At 41.2% G+C, this 15,612-nt stretch overlaps 1 protein-coding gene and 1 pseudogene across 1 annotated transcript in view; one reads left to right on the forward strand and one right to left on the reverse strand.

Annotated features, from left to right (window-relative positions):
* The window catches only part of ATP1B3 (ATPase Na+/K+ transporting subunit beta 3), a 45,658-nt gene extending 40,657 nt beyond the window's left edge, over nucleotides 1-5,001 (reverse strand). Inside the window, exon 1 of the mRNA XM_019438392.2 lies at nucleotides 4,663-5,001. Within this exon, the coding sequence (XP_019293937.1) occupies nucleotides 4,663-4,771 (109 nt within the window). The 5' untranslated portion in view covers nucleotides 4,772-5,001. The remainder of the gene's footprint in view (nucleotides 1-4,662) is intronic.
* A 1,266-nt stretch (nucleotides 5,002-6,267) lies between these two features.
* LOC109260250 (heterogeneous nuclear ribonucleoprotein A1-like) lies at nucleotides 6,268-14,457 on the forward strand (annotated as a pseudogene).
* The last annotated feature ends 1,155 nt before the right edge of the window (nucleotides 14,458-15,612 follow it).

Here is a 15,612-nt window from a genome sequence, read left to right on the forward strand (position 1 = left end):
GAAGCCCACAGCAGATGTCATTAAATGACATCAAGTCACAGCATAGTTTAAAAAAAAAAAAAAAAAGCCTCTGGCCTTGGAGGTAGTTTAAAGGCCAAGGATTCTATCGCTGAGTAAATTTTGACAAATCAGATCTACGAGTTCAACTTTCTCACCTGTGAAATGAGGACATAGGGCTACATTAGTGGCTTTCAAGCTTTTTTGACTGTGAGCCACAATAAGAAATACATTTTACTCAAGGTATCTGTATATATAAAGTACAGAAAAGTTTCATGGAACATGTTTCCTTAGAATAAACTTATCAGGCAGAATAAACTGGTATTTTTACTATTCTATTTCACTATTCTTAAATTTTTTTTTTACGTTTATTCATTTTTGAGAGAGAGAGACAGACAGAGCACAAGCAAGGTAGGGGCAGAGAGAGAGGGAGACACAGAATCTGAAGCAGGCTCCAGGCTCCCAGCTATCAGCACAGAGACCGACACGGGGCTCGAACTCACAAACCACGAGATCATGACCTCAGTGGAAGTTGGATGCACAACCAACTGAGCCACCCAGGTGCCCCTCTATTTCATTATTCTTAAAAATGTTAATTGCAACACATGGTCTGTTAAAGTTTAAATAATAGATGATTTCTAAGCTATCTTTCACTCTAATTGTATTTAATGCATTTAGTTTTAGTATTTGCAACATAAGCCACAAGATGCTATTTTTTTGTCCTATTTTCATACATGGCAACTACTAATTCCTGATGTGTCATTACTGTTCAGCATAAGAAACCAGCTCTAGGTATACTTTGATCATCTACATAGTGCACTTTATTTTAGAAGGTTGTTGTGAAAATCAACTGAAGTGATTTTATATCTGCGAGTATTTTGAAACTGCCAAACATACAAGAAGCAACTCAAAATCTTTCATATAGGAGCACCTGGCTGGCTCAGTCAGTACAGCATACACAACTCTTGATCTTGGGGTCATGGGTTTGAGCCCCACATTGGGTATAGAGATTACTTAAAAAAAATAAAATCTTAAAAAAAAAAATCTTTTATATGGTCATTTAAAATAAGACAATGTGGGGTGCATGGGTATCTCAGTCAGTTAAGCGTCCAACTCTTAGTTTTGGTTCAGGTCATGATCTCACAGTTTTGTGAGTTTGAGCCCCACATCGGGCTCTGTGCTGACAGTACAGAGCCTGCTTGAGATTCTCTCTCCTGGTCTCTCTGCCCCTCTCCCACTCACGCTGTGTCTCTCTCACAAATGAATAAAATTTTTAAAAATACTATAAAGTAAGACAATATGGTATAACCTCCACTATTTTCTCTATCCCAAGTATAAATGCTAAAATTGCTCTTTAAATGCGTGCTTTTAATATATCCCACGCATTGAAGAACCTCAAATTAGACGGGATAAATGTACTAAAGACTTCAATGTAAAAAATAAAATTAGGAAATATGTTAAATGAATGTCTTTATAAAATCTTTGAGGTAGGGGCGCCTGGGTGGCTCAGTCGGTTGAGCGTCCAACTTTGGCTCAGGTCATGATCTCATAACTCGTGAGTTCGAGCCCCGCTTCAGGCTCTGTGCTGACAGCTCGGAGCCTGGAGCCTGCTTCAGATTCTGTGCCTCCCTCTCTCTGCCCCAACGCACTTGCATTCTGTCTCTGTCTCTCTCACAAATAAATAAACATTAAAAAAAAAAAATCTTTGAGGTAGAGAAGGCTTTTTTCTATAGGCCAGCAGACACTGCAACTTTACCAAAGTCAACCCAAAAAACAAACACATAGCCATCTCCCCGCTACACCTACACTGAAATTCAAAAGCAACTAGAAAAAATTTGCAAATGAGTTTCTTTAAAAAAAAAAAAAGTAACTTACTTCCAAAACGTAAAGGGTACACATATTAAATACAACCTAGAAATTGCACTAGTAGAAACATATATCAAGAAATAAATTTGCAGAAATGTACATGCAAGGCTAGAGGGAATGGGCAGAGGAGAGACCAGTACATACGATAAAGTACTGGTTAAAAAAAAATCAGGAGTTATTCATATTTCCCTGGGTATCTCCCATGCATACATAAGATATACATGTTAATCAACATGTTTGTTTTAAAAAATCATGGTAGTACACGGACCTATATAATAGAACATTAGTGAGCTATTAAAAATGATACAGATTTTTATTAACATGGGAAGGTGCCCACAATATATTCCAAACACTATAAAGCAACACTTGTTGTAGGATCTCTTTTTGTTAAAAAAAAAAAAAAAAAATTGACATTATACCCATTTAAGTCTGCCCAGATATGCATCAAAAATATTAACAGTGGGTATCTCTGTGGTGATGAGATCAGGCAGCTAGCCCATACAGTGCCTTTCTAAGAATTAGAACTGGAACAAGATACTCTTTTCTCTAGGCAGACTCCCCACGCTCAAGGGTACACAGCCCGGAGAGTGGAGTATGGACTTCAGCCTCTACACACCACATCTACATATATCCTTAGAGAGATGCCCTTATGTTGGGATAGGATTATGGATGGCAATTTATGCCATTTTGCACTGGTTTACTATTACTCCAATAAACGCGGAAATGTATTATTTGTTGATAAGAATAACACTTATTTTGGAGCGTCTGAGTGGCTCAATTGGTTGGGTGACTGACTTCGGCTCAGGTCATGATCTCACAGTTGGTGAGTTCGAGCCCCGCGTCAGGCTCTGTGCTGACAGCTCAGAGCCTGGAGCTGCTTCAGATTCTGTGTCTCCCCCTCTCTCTTCCCCTCCCCTGCTCATGCTGTGTGTCTCTCTGTCTCTCAATAATAAATAAATGTTAAAAAAAAAAAAAAAAGAATAACCCTTATTTTCAATTTTGAATAAGTCTCCTTTAATCCTTCTAAAACTAATCCCAACTTTACCTGTAGTACTAGAACTCTTATATGCCTTTACACTTTGACAGTTTGTGCCTATTATTTACTTAAATGCATATACTCAATAAAATTTCAACTTCAACATCATATAAATACAAAGGTTAGGTAAGAAGTACTACCTGCATTAAGAAATGTCATTCTAACATAAAATGAAGGTACTTATTACTGGAAATAAGGCACTGAGGGAAGTAGTCTACAAAGTTAATCCCTCTCCACCACTCAAAAATTCCTTCAGCAAAATGGTAGCACATTCTAGAAGCAATAATTTTTCACCACTTTTCCCCCATTTAACTCCGGATGCAAGATTTATTTCCTCTTCACATTAGTGGGTTCCCAAAAGACAGCTATCTAAATAAAAATCGTGAGTGTTAGTTAGGCAAGGCATCTGTAAAATAATAAAACTGCTGGACTAGGATTAAAGGACAACTGGGTTCTTTTCTTGGCTCTGTGGAATATGTAATTTTACACAAAGCAAAATCACAACCTCTCTAGATCTCATTTTTCTCATCTCTAAACTGGGGGTTGGGCTAAAAAACCTCCAAGGCCCCTTTCAGCTTGTGATAGGACTTTAAGCCTCCTTTCCACTCTGGAGGAGCCAATTTCAGTCAAAAGCAACAGTTTATTTTTTGAGTCATAGCTAATTTACCCTCTCCCTGTTTCTCTTAAAAATGTCGTGCCCAAATAGTTCTCAACTCTAGAAATTTATTCTCACTCGGAAAAAAAAGGTCAAGACCTACTAACAAGGTGTTCTTTAAAAGGCAAAAACAAAACAAAACACTAGTCCTTATTCAATATAAATTATAAATTAATATAAATTTTCGGAAAGCAAAAACGCACCCTAAAGCAGCACTCCACTGGTGGATGGCTTAAATATGTCTTTTAAAACAAAGAACTCATACACAGAAAAACTGCTAACATACACAACCATCACATGTTTTGAAGGCACAAAAACTGTTCCCCCTGGGATTTACTTTCCCCAAAAGAAGCCTCTCTGCCAGGAAGAAAACGTCTCTAATTAAAAAGGAATTAGGCAGGAACCAACCCTTTTAATGGTCTTCTCACTGTCCGAATTCAAGTGCATTTTCGTGTACCAAGTACTTGTGTGATTAACTAACCGCGGCACAAAGATGCAACCCACACACTTAACACTCACTCACACTCTTCCGACCGGGGTGGCAGCGTGGACGAGTCACAAGATAGCGGCGAGAGTGGAAATTTCCTCTCCCCGGGCGTGGGGCAGGGTCTGGCTTCCCCGAACCGCTCGGCGCCACCGGCCGCCTCAGCCAGGGCCTCTCCCGGACCGCGCGCTCCGTACAAAGGAGGCCCGGGCTCTCGGCTGCCGCACGCTCGGGACTCGGCTCCGGGCAGGGGTCCCCAGCCTCCGGCGCCGCTCGGGGCCGGAGGCCTGGGCAGCACAGCACGTGCGCCCCGCTCCCGACTGGGAGGAAGAAACCGGCGCGGCGCGGCCCGGCCGGGGCTGCCCGCGGGCCCGGCTGCCTCGGGAGCGAGCGGCGGCCCGCCCGCCACGCTAGAAATGAATGGGGCCGCGCTGCCCCTCCTCCGCCACCGCCCGTACGACAGTCTGGCGGCCCGGGACGAACACCGCTGTGGGCGGCGGAGGCTGTGGCTGCTCTGGGGGCCCCCGCGCGGGGAGCCGCCTCCCGCCTTTCCTTTCCCACCCCACCCCGCCCGGCGTCCCCCGGACCGCTGCCGGTCCCGGCGCCCAACCGCCGCCCGCTCACCCCAGCTCTTGGCGGTGCGCCCCAGGAACTCTCCGGTGGTGGGGTTGTAGATGAAGAGCTTCCACTCGGCTAGGCTCTGGTTGAAGGACTTCTTCTCTTTCTTCGTCATGGTGCGTGTGCCTACGACGAGGGGAGCGGCGGCCGCGCGGGTGGAGGCGGCGAGGAGCGCGGAGGCGCGTCCCGCTTCAAGCGGCACAGCCCGGCGACGGCGGCGGAAAGCGGGACGGCAAAGGACACCTCCGCGCTGCGGTACGCACTCGAACCTACTGCGCCGCGCTAGCCCGGCGGCCGCTCGGGCCGCGGGAGCCTGACGTCTCCGCCCGCCGCAACCAATCCGCGCGCCGCTCGATCCGCGCCGCCGCTGCCGCCGCCGCCGCCGCCGCCGCCGCCCGGAGCGGCCGGTTTCGGAGAGGACGCCCCGCCCCAGGCCCCGGCCCCGCCTCGCCCCGCCCCCCGCGCCCCGCGCCTCCCCGCCAGGCTTAGGGACGCTCGGGGCTCCCTCTGCCCTGGTCCGAGGAAGCAAAAACCACACATGGCAACTTTAAAAATCACGAGGGCTTCATAAGCACATTTACATTAACAAGCAAAAGGTGGGCGTCCGTGACCCGCAGGTTTCTCAGGAGGAGAACTCTGGGGAGATGCTGTGGGCAACCGGGGCCCGGCGGCCCCTCGGCTCCTTGCCTGCGGCAGCGTGGGGCCAAAACGCGGAAACGACTCCTGTCTGCTCGAGTCGTCTTCACCGAGCAGAGGACTTCACCACCCTCTCGCCGACCGGCCTCCCAAACCGCCTCGAGGCGTTCTCCTTTGGGCTCTCTGACGTGCGTAAACTCTGCTGTAGGATCCCGTGAGGCATCCAGCGTAGTACGTACTGCCGCTCAGAGAATGCCCTTACTTGGCTCTTCGGAAGGATTTCGCCAGGAATCGCAGCTCGATGGAAATTTCACTCTAACTACTTCAGTACTAACGAAACGGAGTATGCTTTTCTCCAGATTCGGTTGAATTTATCAAGGAAATCAATATATATGCTTTCCTGAGGTTCCTGTCAGCTCTAAAGACCTGCTTTTTTCTGAGACAGCATCTAAAAGGAAATCATTTCTTCGTTTAGTGGTGACGCCTAAGTAAAGTTCCCGGCTTTTCCATCTTTTCCACTAGTGGATGCGCCCCTTGGTCCGGGCTGAGGGTGCAGTCGACATTTTTCTACACGAGATGGAGCTGAAGAGTACAGCGCCCTGCGACTGTTGGCGACAGGAGGAAAAGAAATAGGGAGTTTGAGCAGAAGGTGCGTGTTTTTAAGGAAAAACAAATGGAGCACTGCTTCTAGTGTACTGGCAAATAAATTATGAATGAGGAAATAAATGTGGCACATATAGTACCGTTTGGAATAATTGCATTATAATCTACCTGAAGTTTAAACACAGCCTCCAAATGCTTTTTTTTTTTAATTTTTTTTTAACATTTATTTATTTTTGAGACAGAGAGAGACCGAGCATGAATGAGGGAGTGTCAGAGAGAGGGAGACACAGAATCTGAAACAGGCTCCAGGCTCTGAGCTGTCAGCACAGAGCCCGACGCGGGGCTCGAACTCACGGTCACGGGGCTCGAACTCACGGACCCGGGGCTCGAACTCACGGACCTGGGGCTCGAACTCATGGACCGCTAGATCATGACCTGAGCCGAAGTCAGACGGTTAACCGACTGAGCCACCCAGGCGCCCCTGCAAATGCTTTTAAGGAGTAAATGGATGAAGACATTCCGGCGTGTCTCATTTCCTCACGTTGCTTGTTGAAGCAAGGAATTATGGATTACATGTCCCGCAAGTGGAAAAGAGATAGAAGAATATATTACCACAGAGTAATTCCCAACCCCTGCGTTTAGGAAAGCCATATTTTATCTCATTAAAAAATCTAACTACAAATTAGCCAAAATACCGGTAGGATAACAGGCTTTTTAGTCTAGCTAAGAGGTTAAGCTGTACGGTCTGGTTGGAATAAAATGTAAAACCCATCTGCTTTATTTATCTTGTGTGTCTCCGTGCTAGTCACAAGCACAGTTTGAAAAATAATTAACCTCGTGCACACAAAGAAAACATGGTGCACACAAAGAAAACGAGAACATTTGAAATAGTGTTTCAGAGATATTGAGCGCTGTCAGGGATTTGTAGTTTGTATATTTTTTAGTGGTCCTCAATATGACTTTCCTATGTAGTGCTTTATGGTTTTCCAAATAAAGATTTAAATACAAATATAATTCAGTAAGTAGTTTTAAAACCCATGCCTAGTTTAGGATAGTAACCGATCCAACAGATTTCAATTTGGGGGAAAAGTCGACATTCTGCTCCAAAATACGGGCACTGTTTGTTTCTCTGATATATGATGCTTGAGCATTACCTGGAAGAGAAAATACTGAGTGTATTGGAGGAAGGAGACGGTACCAAGTATGAGCAGATGAAATATCAAATTTAATCACAGCTTTATTCCTATAAGTTTGTTTTAAAAGTTGCCCTTTTAAAAGAGAAGCTATTTTGCTAGGATGCCCACTCAAATTTGAATTTCAGATAGACAATGGATAATGTTTTTAGTATAAGTATATTCCATGCAATATTTGCGATATATTTAGATATAATAAAAAATTATTATCTACCTGGAATTCAAATTTACCTGGATATCCTGTATTTTTATTTGCCAAATCTGGCTACCCTGCCTGTAGCATAGAGCATCCTATGAATCCCACAGGAATAATAATGATCATTTATACATATTTAAGTCTTAGGCCCTGTACTACTTGCTTAGTGTGGTGTATTTCTTAATCTTTACAAACACTCTAAGAGGGAGGTATTGTTTTCCTAATTTTGTAAATGAGGAAACTGAGGTTTAGAGAAATTAAGTAACTTGCCCATAGTCAAAAAGCTATCAAAAAACAGTATATTGATTCAAATCCCCATCTTCCCTCAACTACCCAGTACTGGTTCACCAGTGAATGATGGCAGAGCTCTGGGGAAACTTCATAAAGCTAAACGAGACAGAATGAGAGAGAATGAGAGAAACGGTTGTGAGGCACTTAGTTAAATATTTTCCCCCCTCAGCAGAATCCATTTTCTGCCTTCTATGGGAATAAACAAGATATTTTGGCTCTTAATTTGCTAAAACTCTTGGTTTATTCTTGAATTTTAGAAGTATGTACACAGTAAAAAAGTATTTCAGTTCTTATAGCATCTTATTTATAATTTGGTATTATAACTGATGCTAATATGGTACTAAATCACTGAAAGGCCATTATTTGTCCCTTAGACAATAGATATTACGATTTTCTTAGAGGGGCACCTGGATGACTCAGTCAGTTAAGTGTCTGAGTTTTGATTTCAGCTCAGGGCATGATCTCACAGTTCATGGGTTCGAGCCCCGCGTCTAGCTCTGTGCTGATGGCTGGAACCTGCTTTGGATTCTCTGCCTCCCTCTCTCTCTCTGCCCTTCCCTGCTTGCACTCACATGTGCGCTCTCTCTCTCTCTCTCTCTCTCTCTCAAAAATAAATAAATAAAACATTTTAAAAAAGATTTCTTTAGAATTAGTCCTTCCTTACAAACAGCATCTCCAATTGTGTTGGCATTTTATTATACCTGAGAAACACAGTCATGAACACACAATTCTCTTTATGGAAACATCGGTTTCAATTTTAATTTTTGATTAATCCTTTAACAAACAACATCTCTACATCCTTTGCAGATTAAAGGGCAACACCTACATTATTAATCATCTTAAATTAAATGAACCAGTGTTTTTTTTTAAGCGTGAGCACAGTATATAGCATAGAAAGTGCTCTGTTAAATGGGAGGGAGTTTTGTTATAATTTTTAATACTGTCATTCACTATATTAGGTGACTTATGAAAAAATGTATGATACGATATAACAGGATAGTTTACTAAATGAAAAATAAATTCAAATGACTAACTCAATGTGGAAGATCAATTAATAATTTGGTTATAAAAATATATAGGAGAAGGGGAAGGTACAGGTGAAACAAGAATGGCAGAATGTTTATATTTATTGAAGCTGGGTGATGAGTACTGGAGTTCATTATATTTTGTCTACTTTGTATATGATTGAAAATTTCCAAAATAGAACTTGTTTTTTTAACCGAGAAAAGTTTAGGCAATTTTCCTGATATACATTTTTCTGGTTCGCTTAATTGAAAAATAACCACAAGGAGGTATAATTTTAATATTTTCAAAAGAACTATTTAAAAAGAAGCTGACTTCAGAGGAAATAGATAATTACTTTATTTTTTTTGTATTCTCATTAGTGACCTCAGGAAAATTTGAGAAGCCTGTGTATCCATAAAACAAGTTTATGTATATGGAGCAATCAGAGACAAGAAAAGAAAAGAAAAGAAAAGAAAAGAAAAGAAAAGAAAAGAATTGTTGGAAATTTAAAATATAATTAATTCCTTTTTAAAAATTCTTTAATATTTGTTTTTGAGAGACCACGAGCAGGGGAGGAGCAGAGAGAGGGAGACACAGAATCCACAGCAGGCTCTAGGCTCTGAGCTGCCTTACACGGGGCTCAAACTCACAAGCCATAAGATCATGACCTGAGCTGAAGTCGGATGCTTAACCGACTGAGCTACCCAGACATCCCAAAGTCCTTCAATTAAAAAAAATCAACATAAGGGCTGAAAGAAAAGGTTGGTGGAACCTCCTAAAGTGTAAAGCAAAAATACAGAGGGGAAGAAATATTTTTAAAAGCCCGAAGACTATACAGGGTCAAATCCAGGAGGGTAATACCCAACTAATAGTTTCAGAAGGAGACAAGAAAATGCAGGGGAAAAAATAACGAGAGCAATAATAGAAGACTATTTCTTAGAGTTAAGATAGGAGTCTTCAGAGTAAAAGGGCTTACTGAGTGCCAAGCAAAATAAATGAAAATAAACCCATACTTCACTATAAACTTGTGAGTTTATAGTACATTAAATACCAAGAGAAGATTCTAAAAGCTTCCAGAGAACAAGCAACAGGTTAATTATAACGAATAAAGACAATCGGTACTCATAGTTTTCCCATCAAAAACACTCAGTGCCAGAAGACAGTGGAGCATGGCTTTCAGAGTTGTGAGGATCTGAATATCATAACCAGCTAAGCTATCATTCAGCTGTAAGGATAAAATGAAGACATGAAGAACTCAGAAAGCTCACCTTTCAAAAATTCTTTTTGAAAAAATCAATTAAGGATCAATCAGTACAAAGAGAAAGGAATTCACAAATAAGAAAAACTTGAGACCCAAGAAACACTAATCCCTAACCCAATGAAAGGAAGGCCTAGAAGGATAGCTGTACAGCAGGCTAACAGAGCAACTGATAACTGAACTGGAGAAGAATGTCTGTCCTCAGGCAGAAAGTAGATTCCATGCTACAAAGACTGGGATTAAGATCCTAGACAAATTTAGTCATATGGTGAAGGCACGTGCTTCCTTTGTTAAGAGGAAAAATGGAAAGCAATTAAAACTAGCAGAAATATGAACAAATATAAAGCAAACTAAAATGTGCTATTATTTGGTCCTTCTCATGGAGTATTTGAAAATCTAATTATATAATCCTGATGTTTGAAGAATCCCTCCTAGTGTCACGGGCTAGCGATATAGATTTGCCTTTTCTATTCTAACTAATGCCTTTTGTTCTACAGTGAATGCTATTTACATAAGCAAAATAGTATAATTACAGTTTATTGACTTTCAATAATTAGTGTCAATTGAATGGCCATTCACAGAACAAGATGTAAATGTTATAAATTCTAACAATATGAAAGTAATGGTGGAGTTGACAGAAGTCAAGAGTTCTATGGAGGGGGCAGTGCCTGGGTGGTTCAGTCAGTTAAATGTCCAACTCTTGGTTTCCGTTCAGGTCATGATCTTACAGTTCTGTGCTGACATCACAGAGCCTGCCTTGGATTCTCTCTCTCTCTCTCTCTCTCTCTCTCTCTCTCTGCCCCTCCTCCAAGCTCGCTCGCTCTCTCTCTCTCAAAATAAATAAACTTTAGAAAAATTGTAAAAAGAGATTTCTATGGAGAGAGAGTTGAAGGAAGAAAGTTGAAGGGAAATGTAGATGTGTTCTTTCTCTTACATAATAAATAATAAGGTAAGAGATGTTAAGAGTTGCTTTCTGCCCGTGGATGCTAACAAGTATTATTAAAGTCTCCCCTGCCACTACCAACATGTCTAAGTCAGAATCTCTCAAAGAGCCTGAACAGCTGAGGTAGATCTTCATGGGAGGTTTGAGCTTTGAAACAACCAGTGAGGGTCTGAGGAGCCATTTTGAGCAATGGGCAACACTCACAGACTGTGTGGTAATGAGAGATCCAAACACCAAGCACTCCAGAGGCTTTGGGTTTGTCACGTATGCCACTGTGGAAGAGGTGGATGCAGCCATGAGTGCAAGGCCACACAAGGTGGATGGAAGAGTTGTGGTACCAAAGAGGGCTGTCTCAAGAGGAGATTCTCAAAGACCTGGTGCCCACTTAGCTGTGAAAAAGGTTTTTGTTGGTGGCATTAGACACTAAAGAACATCATCTAAGAGATTATTTTGAACATTATGGGAAAATGGAAGTAATTGAAATCATGACTGACTGAGGCAGTGGCAGGAAGAGAGGCTTTACTTTTGTAACATTTGATGACCATGACTCTGTGGACAAGATTGTCATTCAAAAATACCATACTGGGGGCTCTTGGGTGGCTCAGTCAGTTGAGCGTTTGACTCTGATTTTGGCTCAGGTCATGATCTCATTGTTTGTGAGAGCCTTCTTGGGATTCTCTCTCTCTCCCCCCCACCCTCTCTCTCTCTCTCTGCCCCTTCCCTGCATGTACTCTCTCTCAAAATAATAAACAAATTTAAAAAAATACCATGCTGTGAATGACCACAACTGTGAAGTAAGGAAAGCCCTATCTAAGCAAGAGATGGCTAGTGCTTCATCCAGCTAAAGATGTCGAAGTGATTCTGGAAACTCTGGTGGTGGTCATGGAAGTGATTTTAGTGGGAACTACGACTTTGATCATGAAGGAAAGTTCACTGATGAGGTGGCTTTGGTGGAAGTCAAGGTGGTGGTGGATATAGTGGCGATGGGGACAGCTATAACAGATTTGGTAATGGTTGAAGCAATTTTGGAGATGACAGAAGCTATAATGACTTTGGCAATTACAACAATCAATCTTCACATTTTGGACCTATGAAAGGAGAAAATTTTGGAGGCAGAAGCTCTGGCCCCTGTGGTGGTGGAGGCCAATACTTTGCCAAACCATGAAACCAAGGTGGCTATGGCAGTTCCAGCAGCAGCAGCAGCAGCAGCAGCAGCAGCAGCTATGGCAGTGGCAGAAGGTTTTAATTACTGCCAGGAAACATTTCTACTTAATTTAGCAGGAGAGAAAAGCCAGAAAAGTGACAAGGAAAGCTACAGGCTACAACAGCCAAGTGGTGGCAGGGCCTTGCTGCAACAAAGAAGACATGTTTTAGGCACTACTCATGTGTATGGGCAAAAAACTCAACGACTGTATTTGTGACTAATTGTATAACAGGTTATTTTAGTTTCTATTCTACGGAAAGCGTAAAGCTTTCCAACAAACCTTTAATGTCGCTTTTCCAACAAAGTTTTAATGTAGATTTTCTTTCTTTCCTCCCTTTCTTTCTTTCTTTTTTTCTTTCTTCCTTTCTCTTTTGGAACACTTGCTGTTGATTGCTAAATGTAATAGTCTGGTCATGACACTGAATAAATGTATCTTTTTAAAAAAGAGAGATTGAGAGAGAGAGAGATGTTAAGAGTTTAAAGATGGTAGAGCTGAAAGTGAAAATATAAATATATTCTTTAAAGTTGTAAATATATAACCAGTAGAAAAAATAAATACTAAATTAAAAAAAAATTTTTTAGTGTTTATTTTTTTTGAGAGACAGGCAGAGCATGAGCGGGGAAGGGACAGAGAGAGAGGGAGACACAGAATCCAAAGCAGGCTCCAGGCTCCGAGCTGTCAGCACAGAGCCAGCACTGGGCTCAAACTCATGAACCGTGAGATCCTGACCTGAGCTGAAGTTGGACGCTTAACCGACTGAGCCACCCAGGTGCCCCAATAGTAAATTTTTCAAAAATTAGAAGTAAAAAAGTAAATGCTGTGTATTTTCAATACTAAAATAATGCTTCAACTAACAAAATATGAGATGGAGGATGAAGTAGGATTTAATACATAAATAGCTCATTTATCATCTTCCTCTCCAGGGAGTTAACAGTGTTTAAAACTGACCAAAAAGAATAGGTATATAAGCATGTAATTTAGAGCTAAGGAGACAGTGGCTCGCTTAACCATTTGGGCTGCTATAACAAGATACCATAGACTGGGTGGTTTATAAACAACAGAAATTTATTTCTCATAGTTCTGGATGTTGGAAGTCCAAGATCAGAGCGCCAGCATTGAGTGAAAGTTCTCTTCCGGGTTGTAAACTTCTAGTTGTATCCTCACATGGTCAAGCAGGGAGGGAGCTGGGGCCTCTTTTATGAGGGCACTAACCCCATTCATGTGGGCTCCTCATGATCTAATCACCTCCCAAAGGCCCCCACCTCCTAATACCATCACCTTAGGGGTTAGGATTGGAACATATGGATTTTGGGAGGCATAAACATTCAGACCATAGCAGTGACCATATAAAATAAAGGTAGACAGGATTTAAAGTCATTTCCTAGGGAGTTCAATGAATATCATGTTTTTCTAGTGGGATGGAGGACAGGATATGTGTACTTTTCATTTTTAATCCTTTTGTACTATTTAATTGTTTCTAAACCAATGTATGTGTTGTACTGCTTTGATAGTTGAAATTAAGTGGTTGGGTAAAAGCACTTTAGTATAAAAGTTTGCAGGTAGGGATTGTGAGTCCCCTTAAAAACTCTGAGACTCACAATCCCTACCTGCATACTTTTTTTTCCCTCTTTAAAGGAAGATACAAGTTATTCAGTGACAGGGTAAGAACTAACATTTTTAAAAGTGTGGAAATGAAGCCAAAACCAAAATTATAGGCTGTTATACACCATTTAGTTTCTGTATTGATTTTCCTACTTAATTTAACTAACAAAATTTTTTTTTAACCCATAGGACTCTGTCAAAAACACAAAACTTTCAATCATAGGTAGAAAGCGCTAGGAAAGAAAAGAAAAGAAAAAAAGAAAAGAGCTAAGCCATCAGTCTCCAGTGAGTGTTGGTTGTCTCACATGTCTGTTGCAAAGCAGCATGCTAATTTAACACAAATTTGAAACTAAAAGAGTGTCATATGAAGGCATCTAATGAATAGTCAGGCTCCTTGCACATGTGTTATGTTGAATTAATACACGCACTGCAACTTTTCAATTTACTTCTTTCATGAAGAGTGCTAACTAAAGAGGGGCCAGAAACAATTTCCTTGTATAAAGGCAAAACAGATTTACGAATAATGTCTCCGGGCGCCTGAATGGCTCAGTTGATTAAGCGCTGACACTTGATTTCAGCTCAGGTCATGATCTCACAGTTTCTGAGATTGAGGCCGGCGTTGGGCTCATCACTGAAAGAATGGAGCCTGCTTGAGATTCTCTCCCTCTCTCTGGCCTCGCCCCCCCACCCCCCCACCGACCCTGCCCTGCTCATGCATGCATACTCTCTCTCTCTCAAAAATAAATAAATTATAAGAATAATGTATCATATTTAATAATTGTTTTATAGCATAACTTGATAGCATCTAAATCTCACAAGTTAGCTCTAGGACTTTTGTTGTTATTGTTTATAAAACTCAAATAAATGCTCCTGCCAAATTTGAGGTACTTGATTCCTTAAGAGTCCTTCATGAAGAATCCTTCATTCTGTATGTGACAGTTTATTTCTGATTGTTACCATGAAATACTAAAAGCTACAGAGGATGTGTAGTTTCAGATTCTAGTTCTTGACATTACAGTAGGATAAGCATATTGCTTATAGACTCCTATGTCTCTAAGGGAGAGACCCTTGAGATCAGCTGGTCTAAGCCCCACTATTCATAGATGAAGAAACTGATGCTCAGAGACTGAGAAATTTAGTCTCCACAGAAAGTTAATGAGATAGGGGCACCTGGGTGGCTCAGTCGTTTGAGCATCTGACTGTTGGTTTCAGCTTAGGTCATGATCTCATGGTTCATGGGTTTGAGCCCCGCATCTGGCTCTGCACTGTCAGTGCTTGGGATTATCTTTTTCTCCCTCACTCTCTACCCCTCCCCTGCTTGTGCAATCTCTGTCTCTCTCAAAATAAATCAATAAAACTTAAAAAAAAATTAATGAGATATATAAAGTGACCAAAGAGTGTTCAGCTCCTGGTGAGAATTTGTTATACTGTTGTTTCCTTAACTCAAACACTCACCATCAAAAATATCAGTGTTTAAAAGCCAAGAAACTAGTTTAAAAGGGGCTTTTGAAAATCTGGAAAACTATGATTCTCCAGAAATTCTATAAATAAAAAAATGTTGCCCCTTAGAGGTCAGGAATAATGATGGTAAACAAAATTCTTTCCATATCCTGAAGTCTAGGGCATCTTTCTATGAATAAGGAAATGTGGTCTGAAAGAATAGAAGGTTCTATCTATCCATATTCCATCTTTATTTGAACAAAGATATCTCACAAATCATGATCAAGACTCATTTCCCTCTATTCAAATAAGCTGTGGGCTTCTGGTGCATTTGCCAGAAAACTCCTAGGGCAAAGTGGGACCAATTCAAAACTTGGATCCAATTTTCTAGTTTCAGGCAGGATTGTGTTATCTGATAGTATTAATAAATAACTGACTTATTATTTACAATCTCTTTTCCTTTCAGTGTGATGTTTTGTTTTTAGTGGAAAATAATTGTGTCAGAGAAGTGACTATGTTCTTTTAAGCAGGAACTATCTGTCACAATCCGACTAAGAGGAACATGAGGGAAAATTTAAATGTCA

Source organism: Panthera pardus, unplaced genomic scaffold, assembly GCF_024362965.1.
Source record: "Panthera pardus isolate Hobbes unplaced genomic scaffold, ASM2436296v1 HiC_scaffold_16, whole genome shotgun sequence".
NCBI classification, from domain to species: Eukaryota; Metazoa; Chordata; class Mammalia; order Carnivora; family Felidae; genus Panthera; species Panthera pardus.